Source organism: Dermacentor silvarum, chromosome 8 (genome assembly GCF_013339745.2).
Source record: "Dermacentor silvarum isolate Dsil-2018 chromosome 8, BIME_Dsil_1.4, whole genome shotgun sequence".
NCBI classification, from domain to species: Eukaryota; Metazoa; Arthropoda; class Arachnida; order Ixodida; family Ixodidae; genus Dermacentor; species Dermacentor silvarum.
In genome coordinates this window covers 129,451,797-129,472,151 of record NC_051161.1, presented here as the reverse complement: position 1 = coordinate 129,472,151, position 20,355 = coordinate 129,451,797, and the positions used below count along the sequence as shown (strand labels likewise).

The window sequence follows — 20,355 nt, the reverse complement described above, 5'->3', positions numbered from 1 at the left end:
ATACTCTACCCAACTGCCTGACGACACGATAAGTCTTCTCGTCGACAGCATTACTGATATTACCACCACTGATTCATCCTCCTTAGAGGCCTTCCTCCCGTCAATTGATTCCAAACTCCCACCTGCCCAGCGTACCCAACTTTCGGATATGTCGTTCGATTATAAGCAATCTCCCTAGGACCGCACATCCGCGATCGTTCACCAAATTGACACCGGCACCTAAGCACCCCTGCGCCAGTGTCCATACTGAATTTGTCACGCTAAACGGCGTGTCATTGACGAACAAATCAACGACATGCTACCGTGGCATAGTACAGCCTTCACACAGCCCTTGGGCCTCTCCAGTTGTGCTCGTGACGAAAAAGGACGGTAGCATAAGATTTTGCGTTGATTATAGGCGCCCTAACAAGATGCATCTTCGGATCTTCGATCTGGGTACTGGCAGGTCCCTTGGATGAAACTGACCGCCCCAAGACTACGTTTGTAACCCCGGACGGTTTATACGAGTTTAGCGTGATGCCGTTCGGCCTTTGTAATGCGCCTGCCACCTTCGAACGTCTCATGGGCAACATTCTTAGGGGCCTCAATTGGAAAACATGTCTTTCCTACCTGGACGACGCCGTAGTCTTTTCGAAGGACTTTCACTCCCATCGGAACGGCCTCTCAAGCGTCCTGACTTGCCTTTCAGACTCCGGACTGAATTGTAGCCGATGAGTTTGCAAGACGCATCCACTTCAAATAAATTTCCAGGATGACGCCAGTTTCGAGATGTTATTTCCCAAAGTATGGGACGAAATACATGGGTATTCCAGTTACTTTTGTGCTTCAGTGTATGAAACAGTATTTTGGTAAAAAAGTAAGTGGAACAAGAGTGCATTTTTACGGAGAGTTTGATGGCGCATATCTCCAAACTGGTGTCATTCAGGAAATTTATTCCAAGTGGATACGCCTGACAAGCTCACCGGCTAGAATTCGTAAATTGCAATGTGAGTCGTAAAATAAATAACTAGGAAGTTAATTATTGATTTTTTGTTGATTATATCATATGTGTTTCGATTTCTCGTGCTACTAATGTCCGCCTCATCGAATAACCCAGCTCGATGATAAAAATTTTGATACCTGCCACAGGCAATTTTTAAAAATTCCGTAAAGCTTAATTTTGAACACCCGGTATAACATACACCAGCAAGGACACAATGCTTGCAATTGACATTCTGAAATAAGCCAAAGTAGGACACGACGATTGCGTTACGTGGATTTCGAGTTTAGCCAGGTGGCCGAGAAGCTATTCATGTCACGGCGAAAATGAAATGCGTGGATTTTACGTGCGAAAACTACGATCCATTTTGAGACACGCCGTAGTGGGTGACATTGGATTATTTTGACCAGCTGGGTATTTTTGAGAGCGCACCTATAAATCTAAGTACACACGCGCTTTAGTGTTTCGCCCTCACTGAAATGCGGCCGCTGCGTCCGAGATCGAACCCGGGACCACGAATCCGCCACACAACTCCATAGCCACTAAGCTACCACCGCGGTGACACTAATGCTTTTATTTCAGCACATCATGGCTACACGTCTACTTCCATTCCATCCTTCAGATATGCGAAATCTTGTCTCAGGCTAAGAGCAACCCACTCGGGCTTTCGGGACTGTTATCCGCCAATTTGGCTTAACTTGGATTTCCTGTTAGCATCCTTTAAAACGAATTTCAGAGCAGCACTAAGATAGCGTATCCAGGATAAGTTTTTCTTCTAATACTCGATATTCAATTATTCCTTGAACAAAGGCTGTTTTAAGTGTGAAATCGCAGAGCAAAGTTGGCGTTTAGAAATTTCCGGACTGATCCGCAGCGCCGCTATGGCACTTGTGACGACAAGGTATTTCAGCGCATTTTCGCATGTGCTGCCCATTTTCGTTCGCAGAAAACTCTGGTAACTCGCTAGGTTGAGGCCGTGATTTCATCAGCATACAGTGCGATTTTCATATGCCCATATACTATCAACGAGTCCCGTCCAAAGTCGGTATGAATCTTAAAACGTGAGAAGAGGTAGCGTGGGAATTTCAGACCGTCATTACGTCTTGTCCGTCTCTTCTTGCTTACCATGAGTCCGCTCAGGTTAAGATTGATGTTTCTGATATTACAAAAGTATGTTTTGCCGATCCAGCTCAACTGAGGTCTTCCTTTAGACGCCCCTCTAAATCTCGGCTCATTCTCAATATCGGAAGAATTGAACAGTACTTCGCAGGTAGCTGTGAAACGCCTAAATCTACAGCATTTACATGAGGTTGTCCTTTCTCGACCAGTATTGTTGGTCACGTCCTCTCTTGTTGGAATGCCACGGACTAAGAACGTTTCCTAAAAAGTACTGACCTAAAAAAATGTCCTCATTCGTAAACTATGTCCGGCCACAGGCTAACGACAAAACGAAAGTTAACTCATTATAGGGCTTAGCATATAATGCCTCAGTTGCCAGTCACACTTACCGCGATCACAATTGTCCGTATCATCATCATCATTATCATCAGCCTATATCCTGCAGCTTCATCCTGCAGTGCACTGCAGGATGAAGGCCTTTCCCTGTGATCTCCAATTACCCCTGTCTTGCGCTAGGTGTTTCCAACATGCGCCTGCGAATTACCTAACTTCATCACTCCACCGATAGTTTTCTGCCGTCCTCGACTGCACTTCCCTTCTCTTGGTATCCATTCTGTCACTGTAATGGTCCACCGGTTATCCATCCTGCGCATAACATGGCCTGCCCAGGTCCACTTTTTCCGCTTAATGTCAACTAGAATATTGGCTATCCCTGTTTGTTTTCTGATCCACACCGCTCTCTTCCTGTCTCTTTCCTGTCGTTGAAAAGAAAAGTGCACAATCATTGCATTCTACCGGGGCTAACATATGGGGCAGAAACTTGGAGGTTAACAAAGAAGCTCGAGAACAAGTTGGGACCGCACAAAGAGAGATGGAACGATAATTGTCCCTATCCGCTTCCCCAAATAGGACTTTAACCACACCTTAAATATATATTCTGCCGTCTGTACCTTTTTCACTTCGCTTCAATGACGTCGAATCACTTATCACGAGCGAGAGAACAATTAGCAGACGTTCCGTACCTTGAATGCGTTAGGAGTCTCATGGTGGTGCTTGTGATGTTTCCAGAAAGAGCGCGCCGATGCAGAAAACAGGGACAACTGGAATGAGGCCAGTACCATCAGTGCGACAATCCTCAAGGACGACATTGCAGCCAGAAGGGCGATGATGAAATGACAAACGGGCTGGAGACTTTCTCGTGCCCGGCGGAAAGGCTTATATCACGTCCGTTTGTTGCTTGTAGCCAGTTTGAGCAGCAGTCTGCGTGTCCGTAAAGTTAAGGCTGGTGACTATACGGGCGAGTGGTCGAGCGTACAATAAAAGCGGCCAGCGTTAAGGCGTGCTGTCGTTCGAATGCCGTTTTATGCTGCACAGACTATTCGCAGCTGCCGCTTCCCTGACGATTGTGCAAGGTTGACTTTCCTTTGTTTTATACCGTTCAGTGGCCCCAACAGCGAACCAAACTAAAACAACAATTCAAGCTGGATTGTTAGCGTCCGTCGTGTGAAGACCGGCTAGTGTTTTCCAAACAAGGTCGTAGTGAAGCTTTTGGCACGTGTTTGAGCAGCTTAACTAGGATTTCGCAACTGCAGCAGAATAGTGAATCGGGTGACTTTGTGGATGTTCATCTTGAAAGCAGATCCAGCGGGGAGGGGTCGGAGTGGTTTTGGGGTTCGATAGACTATGAACAATAAACAAGGAAAAGAAGGGGTAGAAAAGGCTGACTGACAAGCTACTTCATTAGCAAAACGACGCTCACATACATGAAAAACGTAAATCTCCACGAAACAGTAAGGGCACAGACGGCACATGTGTTGGCTGTTAGCTATGTATGTGAACGTTCGAATAAATACAAAAAAAGTATTTCCTTGTCACTTATGGGGATTGGTTCACGCAGGTGTTTCGCCTTTAAGCTCTGTGTGGCTTGATTCATTCGAAAATGATTTTGTGAGTGTTTGAAATTCCTTAGCATAACGTACGCTCCGTAACGAACGTACGCAGACCTTTCTATGAACTTTTTTTTTTAGTGAGCTGCCAGCAAACTCGCAGCTGATATTCTATCGTTTTGCGGTACGTGTGCCAAGAATGAACATGCAATTGTCGTTCTGTGCCGTCCTGTAATGCAGAACTAACATTAACATTTTTAATTAGAACTAGACCATATGAGTGTTCCACTATTTTTAATTATGTCTATTAGCGTCCGGCCACATTCGAAATAACACACTCAATTTTCAATCAATACGGGTGAACAGTCGAAGCCTCAGTGCGTAGCCAACGTTACTAGAGGGAGTCTTGTCTTCTTCAGTGTAAAGGTTTATACGCCATCCTCCTCATCAACGTGGGCGAAGAAGTGTTTCATCCATTTTGATAAAATTAAGTATATCGTAGCATCTGGAGCTCCCTTCCCCACAATATTTCTTGGGTGGAGTAAGTCTCTCTCGGGAGACTTCGGGCCTGGGCGACCTTTACACCAGCCGTCACTTGTGCTTGGGGTTAACCGTACGAAGACATTGCCCAGTGTCCGAAGTGCGGATGCCCACCATCGACTTTGGACGTGTCCTGGAACAAAGACAATTCGAGAAAGTGTTTTCAAATGCATGAAATTGAAGAGTGATCAAGTAGAAGACTATGATAGATGGATTTTGGACAACGCATTTTATAAGTCGCTGCTGCAGTATCCCTATGAAACGGGCCTGAATGCTTGTATTTAAACCCATTATGATGTTCTGCGGCATGGCAAACCAAGCAAAAAAAAAAAAAAAAAAAGAGTTCACTGCGCAGCAGGGGACGCGCCAGCGTCCCACAACGACTACGAAGAAGTGCCTCCTCTTCTCCCGACGGCATGATACAAAAAGCGTGGCCCTTGTTCTAGCCAGTCGTTCTATAGGGCCCTCCCGTAACACTCCAAGTTTCTGTACCACAGCAAAGAGACGGCAACTGTAAGACAAAAAGTGCGTTGATTAACAGGCTCGAGCACGAGTAATGAAGCGGCATTATAACTACTCCACCCGCTGTTTCTCGTAATGGAGATTTAAAATTCTTTGAGGGGTTTCGGGACAGCTCCAGGGTTCTTTAAAACAACCAGTCGAATGAGACATTAGTTTCAGCATTCCTGGTCACAGCTATGTAGTCGCCTGCATAGGTCTCCGGAGAGAAAGTGCCGCGGGAGCATCCCAATCTATCGTCTAACCAATGACCCTCCATGGAGGTATTCAGGTAGCAGATACATCGGTTACTATAGTTGTCTCTGTTTTACACAAAAACATATATTAAAGATAAGACTTCGGGGACGCAGAGCTCAATCGGCATTTAATTGGTCACCATGCCGCTACAAAAATGCCGCATGCACTTTCATTCTTTTAGCTTTTGGAGAAGGAATCCCAATGGTAAAAACGTGAAAGGATAGTTCAAACACAGGCATTGGTTCGAGCTGTACGCAGCGTAATACTCAAGGTGGCACCACAAGTCATCTTTCCACTTCTATGTCAGAGTGAAACGTTCATTTGGACATTCTGTTTTCTATCATCTGTTGGCGAAAGAAACAACAGTGAAATTTTAAAGTGTGCATAAAAAAGCACAATAGACATATTTTATAATTAGCGAGTGCACTTTTTTGCACTTGAAATTTGCCCAACCTAATCGCGGCACCCAGTGGTTGTTCCTGCGCATGGTAACATCACGAGAGCCATGTCTACATTTTCCATTCCATAATACAGGCAGACTGTTTGTAACCGCTTTTTGAAAATATGGCTACACTGCCAGTAGTTGAACAAAATACATCGCAGGAAAGCTAGCTTTACCTTTATGGAAAGACATCGTAGAAAAGTTTGCAGGCAAACCTTCTGAACATCCTGGCTGGTGAGCACAAGCTGAGATTTTCAGTAGCACGTAGATGTCGAAGACAGGCGGGTGGACTCGAACATTGCTTAAGAAACAGGTGGTTTTGGCTTCAAGCAGATGCTAATCCAATTGCAGCCACTATTGTAGTGTTTTATGTTATGTCACAGATTACTTAGTTTAAACACAGTGTCACAGTTACACTTTGCTTTCACTTGCGTGCCTACCTTTTAATTGGGCAAGGAAACGGCACTTGACGATGTGTGTGGTGCTAACTACGTCATATAAGGCAGCACTCTTGCTGGACTAAATAAAGTGCACTTTTAATGGCGTTTTTATCTTTCCAATTTCAAAATTCGGCGAAATTCGACGCTTTTCAATGGGAATCCTTAGCGTGTGGCACTAAAATACATGAAAGAAGTACTGAGTAAAATGGAATTGACATATACACTGAGGCAATTGAATTTTATAACCACTAAAATTATGCAACAAACGAAGCGCACATAGTTCATCGTAAGCACAAGCGAATAAAGAAAAACCAAGTAATATGGTATATTATGCTAAAGGCCTGCTTTCTCCGGCCTTAGAAATATGCCAACAGATTGCGAGGTTAATCAGTTGAATTGCTGAACCTATTGAGTAATTTTTATTTCTGCAGTGGTGCGTTTTTTTACGTAGCTTTGCTGAGCCAGAAGAGTACTTTTATAAAGGTACTAGGCGTTATATTGAAAGGCATCTAGTTTCATGAAGAAGTTTTGAACGTTCGAATATTTAAATAACAAGAAATGTACATGAAAAAGAGGATTGAGCAAATTTGCTGGTGATTGGGCAGTATTATCACTGATTCAAGCTCAGTCTGTACTGGTGGGCGAGAATATCTCACAGAGAAAATCAAGTCCTGGCAACTTACGTTAGGCTTGGCTGTGCTCGATTATGTGAGAAAAAGAAACCACTTGAGATCGAAGGTGGTTACCGAGCATACAAGATTCTCTTAATGAAGTGCAACATTAGTGGAGGAAGAGCTCGATCGTGACTGTAATTTACGCTGATCATGGGTAAGCGCAAACCGTTTGATGCGGAACCTTCGTTAATTTCAGAAGCTATTATTAACCTCTCTGCATCCAGTGCGTGTACTTGTTTTACTCCATAAGTTTGGCATTCGCTGTCAGTAAAAGTGACCCAACCATACCATGCCGCATAACTCTGACAGTTGATCGTCTGGTTTTCACTGGTGCATGCACGGAACACGATAAGCACCGTGCTTTCCCAAATGTGCGGGGCTTTGAAAGTTCGGTAACATACAGTTGCGGCTTCCGTGAACTCCAAAAATTCTACAAACGTGTGTAGGAGTCACATCACGTTAAGGGAACAACGGGGGACGTTGGACTATTTCATGATGTTGAGCGTGAAAAAAGATATTAAGAAGAAAATGTACGAGAAAAATTGCTTTCGTATTATAATTACTTTACCGTGCCTTTGTAGAAAAAAAGAAAACGAAAAAGAAACTGGTGATTCGCACCTCTGCAATGATTACCATGGTAAAAATCTTGTAACATTCCTGATCGATACCTGCTGCTCAGCACTCATGAAGTGTATTAACGACTGAGGTTGTTACCCAAGAGACTGTTTGACGCAGCGCCGCAGCCGTAGCAATCAGTGGCGATTTGTCTACCGGACATCCGAAGCGCTTGCACCATAACGAATTCGGTGAGGCATTTTCGAACGCTGTCACGGCCTTTCGCATCCCGGCATCAAAACTTCAGAGAAACTCGCATGTGAACGATACGTTTGGCCTGGAATACACACTTGATTGGGAAATAGGGTGTGGGCATGCCGTCCATGTCAAAGAGAGAAGAATATTGATCATACAGAGACACCACTCCACCGTTTTCTTCCGCCAGGTGATTGGTTTATGAAGGCACACATGGACGTCGTTGAGCCCTTTCCTTCAGCAAAAGAGCGTCGTTACCTCGTCACGATCGTCGACCGCTCTACAAGGTGGCCGGAGGACACGCCCGTCAGTCATCTCATGTCGGAACCGCTGCCAACGCGTTTGACATAACTGGAGTTTCACGTTTTGAGTCAAGAAGTAATCACTGACGGAGGGCACCAGTTTGAGTCGTCATTCTTCAGTCACCTTTCTAGCATACTCGTCATACATCATATCTGCGCACGACGGCCGATTACCTGCGCGAATGCAGACGAACGGGTAGAGAAACCATAGGTACCTGAAACGACTCCTAATGGCTCATAGAAAGTCGGAGCACGGAGGTGATGAACTTTCACGTCATTTTGCTTGACGTACGCGCTGCTGTCAAGAAAGATCTGTAATGTTCTCCGGTGAACTTAGTTTAAGAATGCAACGTCCACTTTAGAGCAGAGCGATTAAATACCCGTCAACATAGACAAGTTGGGTCACAAACTTCGTTTGATCTCCAATGTTTACAAGACCTTTTCGCATCCTTACGACCATTCCAGTTTCATCACAAATCACCAGAAACTCCATTCCTGTTTAAGCGCTTGGCCACCACGAACCATGCTTTGATGCTGACAGGTGGCATTCAAAAGTGGCTAGAGCTACGATATTCTGGCCTGCATTTGGTCAGACATCGGGAGAACAATACTTTTATTATTCTCGGAGGCTCTAGGGAGCAAGCAGTTTCAATGGACAGGCTTCCCCAGCCCGCCCGCATACAACACCCCACGCTCGTCCCAACATTCACGGCCTTTTCCACTAGTCCTGTCGTATTGCCTTAACTTTGTTGATCACCGTGCAGGCACGTACCCTGGGAAACATATATTACGTCTCTGCTGCAGTGCGAGACTATGTGATCGCGCATCCGTGCTGCGCGGGAAAACGACGTAGGTGCGTACCCGGCATTGTCGCAATGAAAAGTTTCACCGAATGTTAAACTTCCATTTTATGTGCCGTTACTGCGACCCAAGCTCGAAAAGTTATGTGTGCCTCTGCGCAAAGATTCAGTATGCTCAGTGTAATATCAACAGCGTCGACGGCATCCAAAGATAGGCTGCCCGATTTTTGCATAACAAATGTTTGACTATCCACTATGCCGAATGAACTATTTAAATGTAATAATATTTAATTGCTTGAGTTAAGCAAACCAAAATTATGACTGAAATTTCTTACCTATCAATTAGTAGCAAACTACCAATCGAGCCCTCACTGCAATAAGCTCCACTAATCAATAGACGATCTCGGCACAGCAATCAGAGTGCACTAAGAACTAACCTTGCCTGAACTAACAAATATTTATATGCTGTCTTCGCACCCACCATTGGTTGTTGGAAATGTTTCGGTTTAGTATTTTATTATATGACTAAAGGACGACGGTATTTGAATTTTTGTGCTTTTAGTGTTGAATAGTTGTGTGGATTGGTCTTTTACATTTTTCACCCTCAGACATAGGCATCGATTAAAGTATAGGCATCAGGTAGAACTGATGCTTTAGGAGCAGTTGACACGCGGCTGCCGCCATGGAACCCGAAATAGTATAGGCGATGCTCAAGAGGGAGACAAAGAGAATGGAAAGATTCGCACTTTAATCAAATTCCGGTCCGATACAAATCTCTTGGGTATGCAAATGGTTTGAAAAGAGGCTAAAGGAGAGATAAACATAAAACACCAGAAAGAGTGTTCCCATTGTAAGTATTCACTCAGGCTGGCGGATTGCAAAAAGCGCAGAATTGCTTGCACGGCCTTCTGATATCATAACGAATCCCGTTGGTGTTGTAGAATTCTTCCGACAGAGGTGGTCTTCAAAAACGATTTAGGAGGATGGAGAGATGGAGAGTCATCGGCCTTGTAGGCTGTACTCCGGGCACTAGCACAGAATGTGTCATAGTGTTTCCGAGTCCCTGCAGTAATCATAAACAGCGGTGCCAGCCACGGCCACTTTTTGAGCCTTTGTACAAGATTATTTGTCTGTATAGGAATATGTGATTGTATACTATATGTATTCCTGTAAGATGGTATATGGTTGTATTTTTTGTACACAACTTTATTTTTGTTATTTGCGTAATTTGTATAGACTTTTGTATAGTTTTGGATTGATATAGGCAGATTGTGTTTGTATCAGTGCTGTAAACACCATTTCAGAGCTCTGTGGCTTTGCCAAGCTGTCGAAATGACAGCTTTTTCCGCACGCTCCTTTGTGTCATTACACTGTAGTGATGCGAAAAATAAACATCATTCTCATTGTCTCTGCAGAATGCGTAGGCTATGGGGACCGGCACGCCCAACCCTAGCTTGCACAATAGGGTAGAGCAGTTGTCACAAAAGGCTAGAGCCATCACTCTTGGAGGTCGCTGTTCACGATGTACGCGTACACAAAACGTAACTGATTGGGATTCTAGCTGGACGCGTCATCACAGAATATTTATTAGGGCTTTCATAATGAAACGAAAAAGAGAAAAAGACGGCGCACTCGCAGTTCTATCTCATCGTCATCATCATCAGCCTATATTTATGTCCACTGCAGGACGAACGCCTCTCCCTATGATCTCCAATTACGCCTGTCTTGGGCTAGCTGATTCCAACTTGCGCCTGCAAATTTCCTAACTTCACGACCCCATCCTCGACTGCGCTTCCCTTCTCTTGGTATCCATTCTGTAACTCTAATGGTCCACCGGTTATCCATCCTACGCATTACATGGCCTGCCCAGCTCCATTTCTTCCGCTTAATGTCAACTAGAATATTGGCTGTCCCTGTTTTTTCCCTGATCCACACCACTCTCTTCCTGTCTCTTAACGTTAGGCCTGACGTTTTCCGTTCCATCGCTCTTTGTGCGGTCCTTAACTTGTTCTCGAGCTTCATTGTTAACCTCCAAGTTTCCGCCCGATATGTTAGCACCGCTAAAATGCAATGATTGTACACTTGTCTTTTCAACGACAGTGGGTCCGGATTTGGCAATGCCTGCCGTATGCACTCCAACACAATTTTATTCTTCTGTAAATTTCTTTCTCATGCTCATGAGAATATGCTACTTCATAACTATTTTATTGCGAAGCTCGTCACGGTTCTTATACAACTTGCATCTTTCATACGAGCTTATTGCTCATGTGTTCCTTTGAAAGAGACCAAGTGATTATCTTAAGAGGACAAACTGAACATTATCAGTATCTCCATCAGCTAGATGCCACCCTGCGCGTCTCCACATGATTACTGCTTGCCAAGATTGAAGCTCCCTTTCCACCAGCTGAAGCACAGGGCATTTCAATAAAGCGTAGATAGCTGCTCAGTCATGAGCACTAAAATAATGGTAGAGCTCCGAGTATCAAAGCTTTCCATCATCCGCAATTGTGGTTCCATAGGCCATGGCCCAGTTTTTCGGACCAGATGGCCGCCCTTTCAGTATAAGTTCAGATTGCGAAAATAAGAAAAAAAATCATGCTTGCATACAGCATAGTGGGCGCTTGCTAAAAAAAAAACAACAAGAAACGCAGATTGTTAAATTTATTCAGAGACCATGGACTAAACGTCTGTCAGGCTGCAGTGTCCCATGTAGCACCTTATATAGCAGCTCGGAATGACCGAACTCGAATATCTGCTGCACGTTGTAAAGTAATGTGTTTCTACTAATATTATTAATATTAAAATAATAGTAGTATAGGCGGTATAAATTTGCTGCCTCTTCAATAACATACAAATATCGAGTTAAGTTGCTGGTGCGTCGTCGCGCGTCGGTCAAGCACGCGCGCACGCACGCGCGCACGCACACACAGGTGAGGTTCTTTAATGTGCACTCAACTCACGGCACACGAAGGTTCTTGCATTTCGCCCCTATTGAATTGCGGCCGCCGCGGTAGGGAATCGAGCCCTCGACCTCATGCGTGGCAGCGCAATGCCATAAGAACTAAGCCACCACGGCGGGTCCTGGTGTAGCGAAGCAATTAACGACACTACAGACTCCACGATGAGGTTGACGGGACGATGGCAACTACGAATGCGGCTGCATGATGACGACGTGGACGCTTCGTTTACCGAACTAGCTTTCTATATTCTTTTGCCTGCCAACTTATTTAATTTTGGTGCCACTTAGGTGGTACCTTTGTTGCTATTATGCTTTCCTACGCTGCACTCCAGTGCCTCCAGGACGTATCGCAGGTTTTACGAATATTGTGAAAGTTATATCCATTAGTTAGCAAGAACGCATGTGTTTAGGGAGAGCTGATCGTCGCAGTATAATTTATTATTGTTCGACGTTATCGCACATATCTTTGTCGTACAGCGAGACAGTGTCTCCGCAGATGTCGGCGTACTGCCTGAGGCACTCTTGAGAGATAGAGTCCTTTGTTTCGTCGGACACCCACAATGTGCATTCTGAAAGAAAAAGAAACACCAGGTCGTATTAAAAAACAATAGCGCCGTTTAAACCGCGTCTTCCAATACTTAACCGGATCGCAGCGGGCCAGCAACTCCCGATCATTGGTACATCTCAACAAGGCCACGCCGACAGAATGATACGCTGCTATCTGCCAGTACTGCAGAAATTGTCCCCTACGAGCAACAAGGGAACCTCAGGGAGCAGGAAACGACTGTGGGCCGGTATGCCTTGGTCATCTGGAGGGTTCCTTCGCAAGAAGAGTAGCCGAAGGTGAATGCCAGCCTCTCGGCTTCGCAGGAGCACATTGGCTTTCTCTCAGACGTGTCCTTAGTGAGATGACTCAATATTTAGGGAATATTTCAAGTGCTTGTGCCTAGCATCTCTTTAGTACCCCGTAGAAAATATTCCTACCACAATGTCTCCTGAGCTATCGCAGATTATGTCAAGAAATATTCCATCTCGGACGCTGCAACCTTCCAAGATGGAACAAAGTATCATACAGGCAGTGCCAAAAACAAATGTATCCTGCCGGTACCCATTCAACAGCTCTCTAATATATTCACAAAGAGTTCTTAGCCATAAGTCCCATTTTCACTGATGGTTCTACTGCTGCGGATACGTACTCTTATCTCAGCTGTGATAACTGTGGAAGATGCCTACTGTTATTATAACTGGCCGTGACGCCGAAAACACACTGAATGTCCCGTCTATCAGGATGAGATGTTTTGCCTTGAGCGCCAAGTAGATATGTTTGGTCACGGCAACTCAGGTGCTCGACCCTGCATTTCGGAACTGTGACGGGCCTTGTACTCGTTGCTCAATTACCCTTAAAAATAATGTTTCGGAGAAACCTTTAGCCAGAGTTCAATTCGTGATACAGACACTGACAAAACTGTCGGCATCGTCTGACATCTTTGAAATTCTCTCCGCTAGCATATGGATTCATTTAATCCTATCCCTAGGCAGATGAGCACGGTAAATGTCACACGCCCGCCGGCGAGAACCCCTGCCTTCTAATAAAGAGCTTTGCTTCATCATTTCACTTTATGTTCATTTTGGTCTTCAAGATTAATTAACTCGTTTTTTTTTTGTCATGGCACTTTGATGCCGCTATCTTTGCGCCGGAAGAAAAGAAAACTGGCCGGCAAAATGGCAGCACCACCGCGTCGGTAGGCATGCACACTGCATAAAGGGGGATGCAAAATTTTCGTGTACCATTCAGCTTTGTTAGTGGCTTCAATTTTGCATCATAGGAGGAACCATTTGCCGCTTTTTCCTGGATGCTGTCTGTGCTAAGATTGTACTCCGTCTACTGCGAACACTAGCTTGACGACGAGTCACATGGAGTGCTGGTCAATGTGGCTCTAAATTCGGTTAAAACAAAATTGACCCCAGAGCACCATGAATTTTTCCTCAATCCTTCGGCAGTGACGACTTTGTTTTTGATGAAATGACGCGATGGAATTGAATACTGAAAGAGACAGAACCCGATGAACGCAAAAATCATAAGCTTAAGCACCACTAGCAAGTACCGGCAATTCGGTGTGAATAGACTGGGACGTGCGTTCTCGTTAATTGCACTTCTTTGATTTTGCCACATTGTGTCATAGCGAAGTTCTTCCTGGCGTTGTTTTCCTTTAACGATCTATGTTTCGGTTTTAGCTGTGCTTTTCCTTTCTTTCGACGTGGCTTTTAAGAAATGGTAGGTTTTACAGCGAAGCTGTTGAGGGCTCACTCTTCGATAGGCGCGTCCGGCAATAGAAACAAAAATAACACCATCTACCCGTATGGGAACCCTGCGTAGTACGCGAAGCAGACATGGGGTCGACTCAAGGTAGTTTTATCAGCTGTATAAACTTGGACATGCAGCAGCACCAGCAACCCGCAGAACTGTTGTCGACGCCTTTGGCGTTTTGCCCGCGTTCGGACCGAACGCGCGTGGCGTTGGTGACTGTTGCCGGTGCCTCTGGGGCGCCTACCGTCGCGCCTCTAACCTAAGCTGCTTCGCATTATCGGAGGAGGCCGCTAGGGGGCCACGCCGAGCGGACGCGCTTCGCAAGGGCTCCGCGTCTTTCGAACTCCAGCGACCGGCTATTGCCAAGTATCGAGCACCAAACCTTCACCGTTGACGCCGGAATTCGTCCGGCACCCGGAGGACCCGTTTTTTTGGCAAACCCACGTGTTGTTCTTCGTGAAGTACCACCTTCGAAGACAGGCTCACCGGCAGCCGCGCTAAGCCTAGCGCCGGCTTCGCCGATTGAGCTGCCGACGCCGACCACTACTCCGCCAACATGGATGTGGAAGTGGAGGGGACCGAGCTTTCCCCTGAAGAATTCGATCAACCTGGCTGGATGCATGCCCATAAGGTCCTTGGACGTGGAAAAACTACGACGAAGGTTGCCGCCGGAGCTTCTACGGAGGCAAGTACAACAACTAAGGAGGCCGGCGCGTCGCAAACAGCGTCGCAAAAGAACAACGTCGGAAAGAGTGAAGCGTCTCACACAGCTGAGCAGCGCAGGCCGCGTCGGCGCGCACCCCCGCCGCGGATGCCTGCCAATGACTACAAAATCGTCGTTCGTCCTCGTGACGGACTAAATCTTAGCGTCTGGAGTGAAGCTGAAGTCGCCGACAGTATCAGAAAAACACTACGTTTTCCGGATGCCACGACTATCACGGATGTGGTTCAGGTGAACCGAGCACAGAACCTTGTCCTGGTTTCAACACCGGATGAAGGACGCGCAGAAGCCTACAGCAAACTGACAGAACTGTCGCTTGGCGGAAAACTCTACAAACTAAGCCCCTACGTCACTGCTCCAGACGATTCAGCTAAAGGGGTTCTACATGGCATTCCCGGGTATGACACGCAAGCAGATATCATAAGCAGCTTGCAAAACAATACACCCAGAGTACTGCACGCTCGGCGTCTGGGCACCACTAACTCTGTTATCATCGTCTTCGAAGGACCAATGGTCCCCCACTACGTGAGGTATAGAAGAACGCTTATGCGTTGCTTGCTGTATAAGAAGAAAATTGAAGTCTGTAGCATCTGCCGGGCTATAGGCCATCGCCGGGACATATGCCCTACACCTACGGTCAAGAGGTGCCAAAAGTGTGGACAAGACAATCCTCTGGAGGAACACGAGTGTGAACCGAAGTGCGTAGTGTGCGGAGGCCCGCACATGGCACGCTCCAAAGACTGTAGGCGACGTTTCACTACTCCTCCGATCATCCGACGACGCCGACTCCAACAACGGCTGACACAGTTTACTACACAACCAACCCTGGACCAGGGAGGACCTCAAGTGAGACCCAGCCGCTCCAGGGAACAAAAGCGCCAGGAGTCGGACGCTGGACGGAGCAGGAGCCGCTCCCTCTCCTACCCGCCGCTGCCGACCAGGCAGAGGTCTAACTCCCGACCCAGGAGCACTCAGGTGAGCTGGGCTAGTGGGCCTCCCAAACAGGCTGCAGTCGAGGACAAAAAAATGCAAGCCCTGGAGGTGCGAATCGCACAGCTAAGTGAAATCATTTTACGGCAGGAAAAAGAAATCTCCCAGCTAAAGCTATTACAACGCAATCAGGAGCCGAAAACCCAGGTCCTACCTAACCTTACTCAGCCTGCGGCGGTACAATCTGATACTCACAGCCCAACCCCACAGGCACAATCTAGCCAGGCTGATAACTCACCTCCGCCTAAGCGTAAGGCCATGGAAGGTGACCGCACCAATAATTTCGAAGCTAGACTCACTCAGTTGGAAGCTAAATTTGACAATTTTCAAACGAGCTTAGCGCAATTAGTGGATACAGTACAGACCTTTGTTCAAACAACAAATGCGCGGCTTGATAGTATGCCCACGCAATTCGCCGCAGTTACATGTCAGGGGGACTCTGTACAGTCATTTAAAGCTTCTAAAACTACTAAACCATACGGCCGTACATCGGCCACCCCAACACCTCGTCCTATACAGGTACCATCCCAAGCTGCGCTCACTTGCCCAATTCCTTCTGCGCAGCTATACGCACCTCCTCATCATGGCACAACGCCTTAACTACACGATTTGGCAATGGAACTGCCGGGGGTTCCGCCGCAAGCGAGGGAACCTCCAACAGTTCGTTGCCAGCAGAGACGCTCCCGATATTATTGCCTTACAAGAGGTCATGGGAGAAGCGAAACTAGCCGGCTACAAATCTTATAGCTCAAAAAACGCTACGTATAGCACTAGTACAGCTGTATTAGTTCATCGCAACCATCCGGTATTGCAACACACCTTTGACGAGGACATGGGTATAGCATATGTTTTGTTAGAACTCATTCCACGTAAAAGAGGCGGCCCCACTCTCTTTGTCCTAAATATATACAGTCCTCCAAAATCTCGTGCTCACCGCTTTGGCACACTCTTCGCCAAGACACTCCAGCTGGTGCAACACAGCAGTCTCTTGATCGTGGGTGACTTTAATGCTGCCCACATAGGCTGGGGATACCTAACGTCTACTCCCAAAGGCAAAGACCTCTGGAATCAGGCACAACAGCACCGCCTTACTCTAACTACAGACCACAGCTATCCCACTCGCATTGGTACAAGCACAACGAGGGACACAACCCTAGACCTAACCTTTGTTCGCAACATTCCACAATGGCAATGGCAAAATTTAAATGAAACCCTAGGTAGTGACCATTGCATCATCCAATCACAGATACAAGCAGGCCCAGCCAAACCTGTAGGCAAGAAATGCCGCCTCACTAACTGGGACAGATTTCGTGCATACAGAGACCAAAACGCTCCAGCTCATATAGATATTCTAGACGAATGGACCTCGACACTAATTGGAGACATCTCCGCTGTCACGGAGGAGGTCCCCGAGTCTGCCGGATTGGGGGTGGTGGATTCCCATCTTCTCCATTTATGGCAGGCTCGCAGCAGCATTCACAACAGATGGCGCAATCAGCGACTAAATAAGAAACTGAGGATTAGGGTAGCAGAGTTGGACCAACAAATAGCTACATATGCCCAAAAGCTGACTTCCCAACAGTGGAATCAAATTTGCGACGATATGCGAGGGCAGCTTAGCCTCTCTCGTACCTGGCAGCTCCTACGCTACCTTCTAGAACCGGCCACATGTAAATCGGCTCAACGAGAAAAGCTCCTTCGCTTAGCTCACCAATTTCAGGGCAGCAATGATGATCTATTACAAGCCCTCCAAAAAACATACATAGCTTCCCACCCGTCCAAAGTTCACCCCGACTACACAGGTCCCGAAACCCCCACCATGGATGCTCCCATCCTTGAGGCGGAAGTGAGGGCCGCGGCGCTACAGTTAAATGCCAAATCTTCCCCAGGAGCAGATCAAATCACCAATAAAGCTCTTCAAAATTTAGATGATACCTCCATTAAGGCTATAACGGAATACATGAATAAATGTTGGGAGCAGAGCGTGCTCCCACAGCAATGGAAACATGCAAGGATTATTTTCATACCCAAAGCAGGCAAAACCTTATGTTTAGAGAACCTCCGCCCCATTTCGCTTACCTCCTGTTTAGGAAAGCTAATGGAGCATGTTGTTCTTAATAGACTCCGCAACTTTGTCGAAGACAACAACCTGCTTCCCCCCACCCTCATCGGGTTCCGCCCGGGGCTGTCGACTCAGGACGCCATGCTGCGTATTCGGCATGACGTGCTGGATCGAATTTCTGCGGCGGGCACTAAGGCGATATTGGGGTTAGACTTGACAAAAGCCTTCGATAACATTACGCATACAGCTATTCTTCAATCGCTACATCAGCTAGGCGTGGGGCCGCGCACTTACTCATATGTCAAAGACTTTTTACAGAACAGGACAGCGGAGATTAACTTTGGTGATCTGCGCTCGAACACCATTCACCTAGGAAGTCGAGGGACGCCTCAAGGTTCGGTTTTGTCGCCTTTTCTATTTAATCTGGCGATGAGAGGGTTACCTCCTCTACTGTCCCAGATCCCAGATCTCAAACACAGCATCTATGCTGATGACGTCACCCTCTGGGTATCCAAAGGGAACGACGCGCACATAGAAGAAACCCTGCAGCAGGCAGTGCAAATAGTTGAAGACTACGTCAGACCTAGAGGACTGGAATGCTCGCCACAGAAATCAGAATTACTTCTACTTCGAGAGCAGCGCGGCAGTCGGGGTGCTCGCAGCCCCCAATCAAAGATCACAATCTTAGTAGGAGGGAATCCGATCCCAGAAGTCCCTACGATTAGGATCCTGGGGCTTTATATTCAAAACAAAGGACGGAACGCTGAAACGCTAAACAGGTTGGAGAAGGCGACACTACAAACAATAAGACTCATAAACAGGATTACTAACAGGCACGCGGGCATGAAGGAGGCCGAAACTCTCAGACTTGTTCAGGCTTTCGTGCTGAGCAGAATTACGTATTCTCTGCCATATCTACGCTTAACGCAAGCTGACAAGTCCAGGGTAGAAATACTTCTACGGAGGGTGTATAAGGTGGCTCTCGGCCTACCGATACGCACCTCCACGGAGAGGCTTCTCGCGCTAGAAGTCAACAATACGTTAGAGGAGATGGTGGAGGCCCACCTCACAGCGCAGTATGAGAGGTTGTCGCGAACTACAGCCGGTCGCTATACTCTTTCAGAAGCCGGCATTCGTTACACCCCTACCATAACCCCCAAAACCAATATATCCCCTGTTCAGAGAACACATCTCAAAATTTTCCCCATACCTCGTAATATGAACCCCACCCATCACACCGAAAGACGAGTGGAGCGGGCCAAAGCCCTGCACACCCGATTTGCAACTAATAATAAAGCAGCCTACGTTGACGCGGCCGAGATCCAAGGACGCCATGCTTTTTCGGTCGCGGTGATAAACTATGTAGGGCAAACAATATCGGGAGTTTCTATCAAAACCACTAACCCGGAGGAGGCGGAAGAGGCGGCCATCGCCTTGGCCATAGCCAACACTCCCAACGCTTTCATTATCAGCGACTCTAAATCCGCTATTCGCAATTATATTAAAGGGCGCATTTCCCCACTAGCTAATAAAATCCTTGCCCAAAACACTAACTATCGCACTATCCAAATTCATTGGGCCCCAGCCCACTCCTCACTCCCCGGCAATGAGGCCGCCCACCAACAGGCTCGAGCTTTCGCCTCCCGAGCCCACGGCCCAGCCCAGGTCGGAACGGAGAATGAGGAGACCGAGGAATTTGGGTGGTCGACACGAGACCGTATGGTGACGTATAATGAAATTACGCAATATTATAAACTAGGCAGACTTATATACCCCCCAGCTCACGAATCACTAACCAAACGGCAGGAGCTCATCTGGAGGAAACTACAGACGGGCTCCTTCCCAACACCGATTTTGTATTCATACATTTTCCCAACAACCTTTACGCCGCAGTGCAAGCTGTGCAGAGCTCCCCGGGCCGACCTGTTTCATATACTGTGGGGCTGTCCAAATATACGTAACCGCGGTAGTCCACAGGGCTTGCAAATTACCACGATGCAGCAGTGGGAGGCCACACTGCTCAGCTCCAACCCCGAGGAGCAGGCCTGGGTCACGGAGCGGGCAGAGGCAGCCGCCAGGGAGCAGGGACTCCAGGCCGACTAACCTCCGTCGCCTCCCGCATCTGAAGAAACCACGAGCCTCTGGTTTCAAATAAATGTTCTGTCCTCCTCCTCCTCCTCCTCCTCGCATTATCGCGCGCGGAGCCGCAGGTGTTGCCATTCGTTGCGCAATCCGGAGAGGAGAGGAGCGTCGGAGAGGAGAGGAGGAATGCCGAAAGGAGAGGAGATGAGATAAGGAGAGGAGAGTAAGGGGAGGAGGATGCGCATGAATGCCGAGAGGAGAGGAGCGAAAGATGAATGGGAACCGAGGGGCTCGATTTTATTAGTCATAACCACATAAAGCCAACAGACAACGAAGCCAAGATAAGACAGGGAGAGGAGAGGATGCGCAGTAGGGGCGTGGACGCACGGCGGTTCGATGGATGGAGGGAGGTAGGGAGGGGGGGAGTGACATAGCCCCGAGCATAAGATACTTCGCATCTGAAACACTCTCATTGGCCGTATGTT

At 47.1% G+C, this 20,355-nt stretch overlaps 2 protein-coding genes across 3 annotated transcripts in view; both read right to left on the bottom strand.

Annotated features, from left to right (window-relative positions):
* The window catches only part of LOC125947364 (uncharacterized), a 44,772-nt gene extending 41,307 nt beyond the window's left edge, over nucleotides 1-3,465 (bottom strand). The window contains exon 1 of the mRNA XM_049671933.1: nucleotides 3,121-3,465. Coding sequence (XP_049527890.1) covers nucleotides 3,121-3,246 — 126 coding nt within the window. The 5' untranslated portion in view covers nucleotides 3,247-3,465. The remainder of the gene's footprint in view (nucleotides 1-3,120) is intronic.
* Nucleotides 1-20,355, bottom strand: part of LOC119461702 (uncharacterized) — a 249,408-nt gene that overhangs the window by 98,898 nt on the left and 130,155 nt on the right. The gene's annotated exons all lie outside the window — the stretch shown is intronic.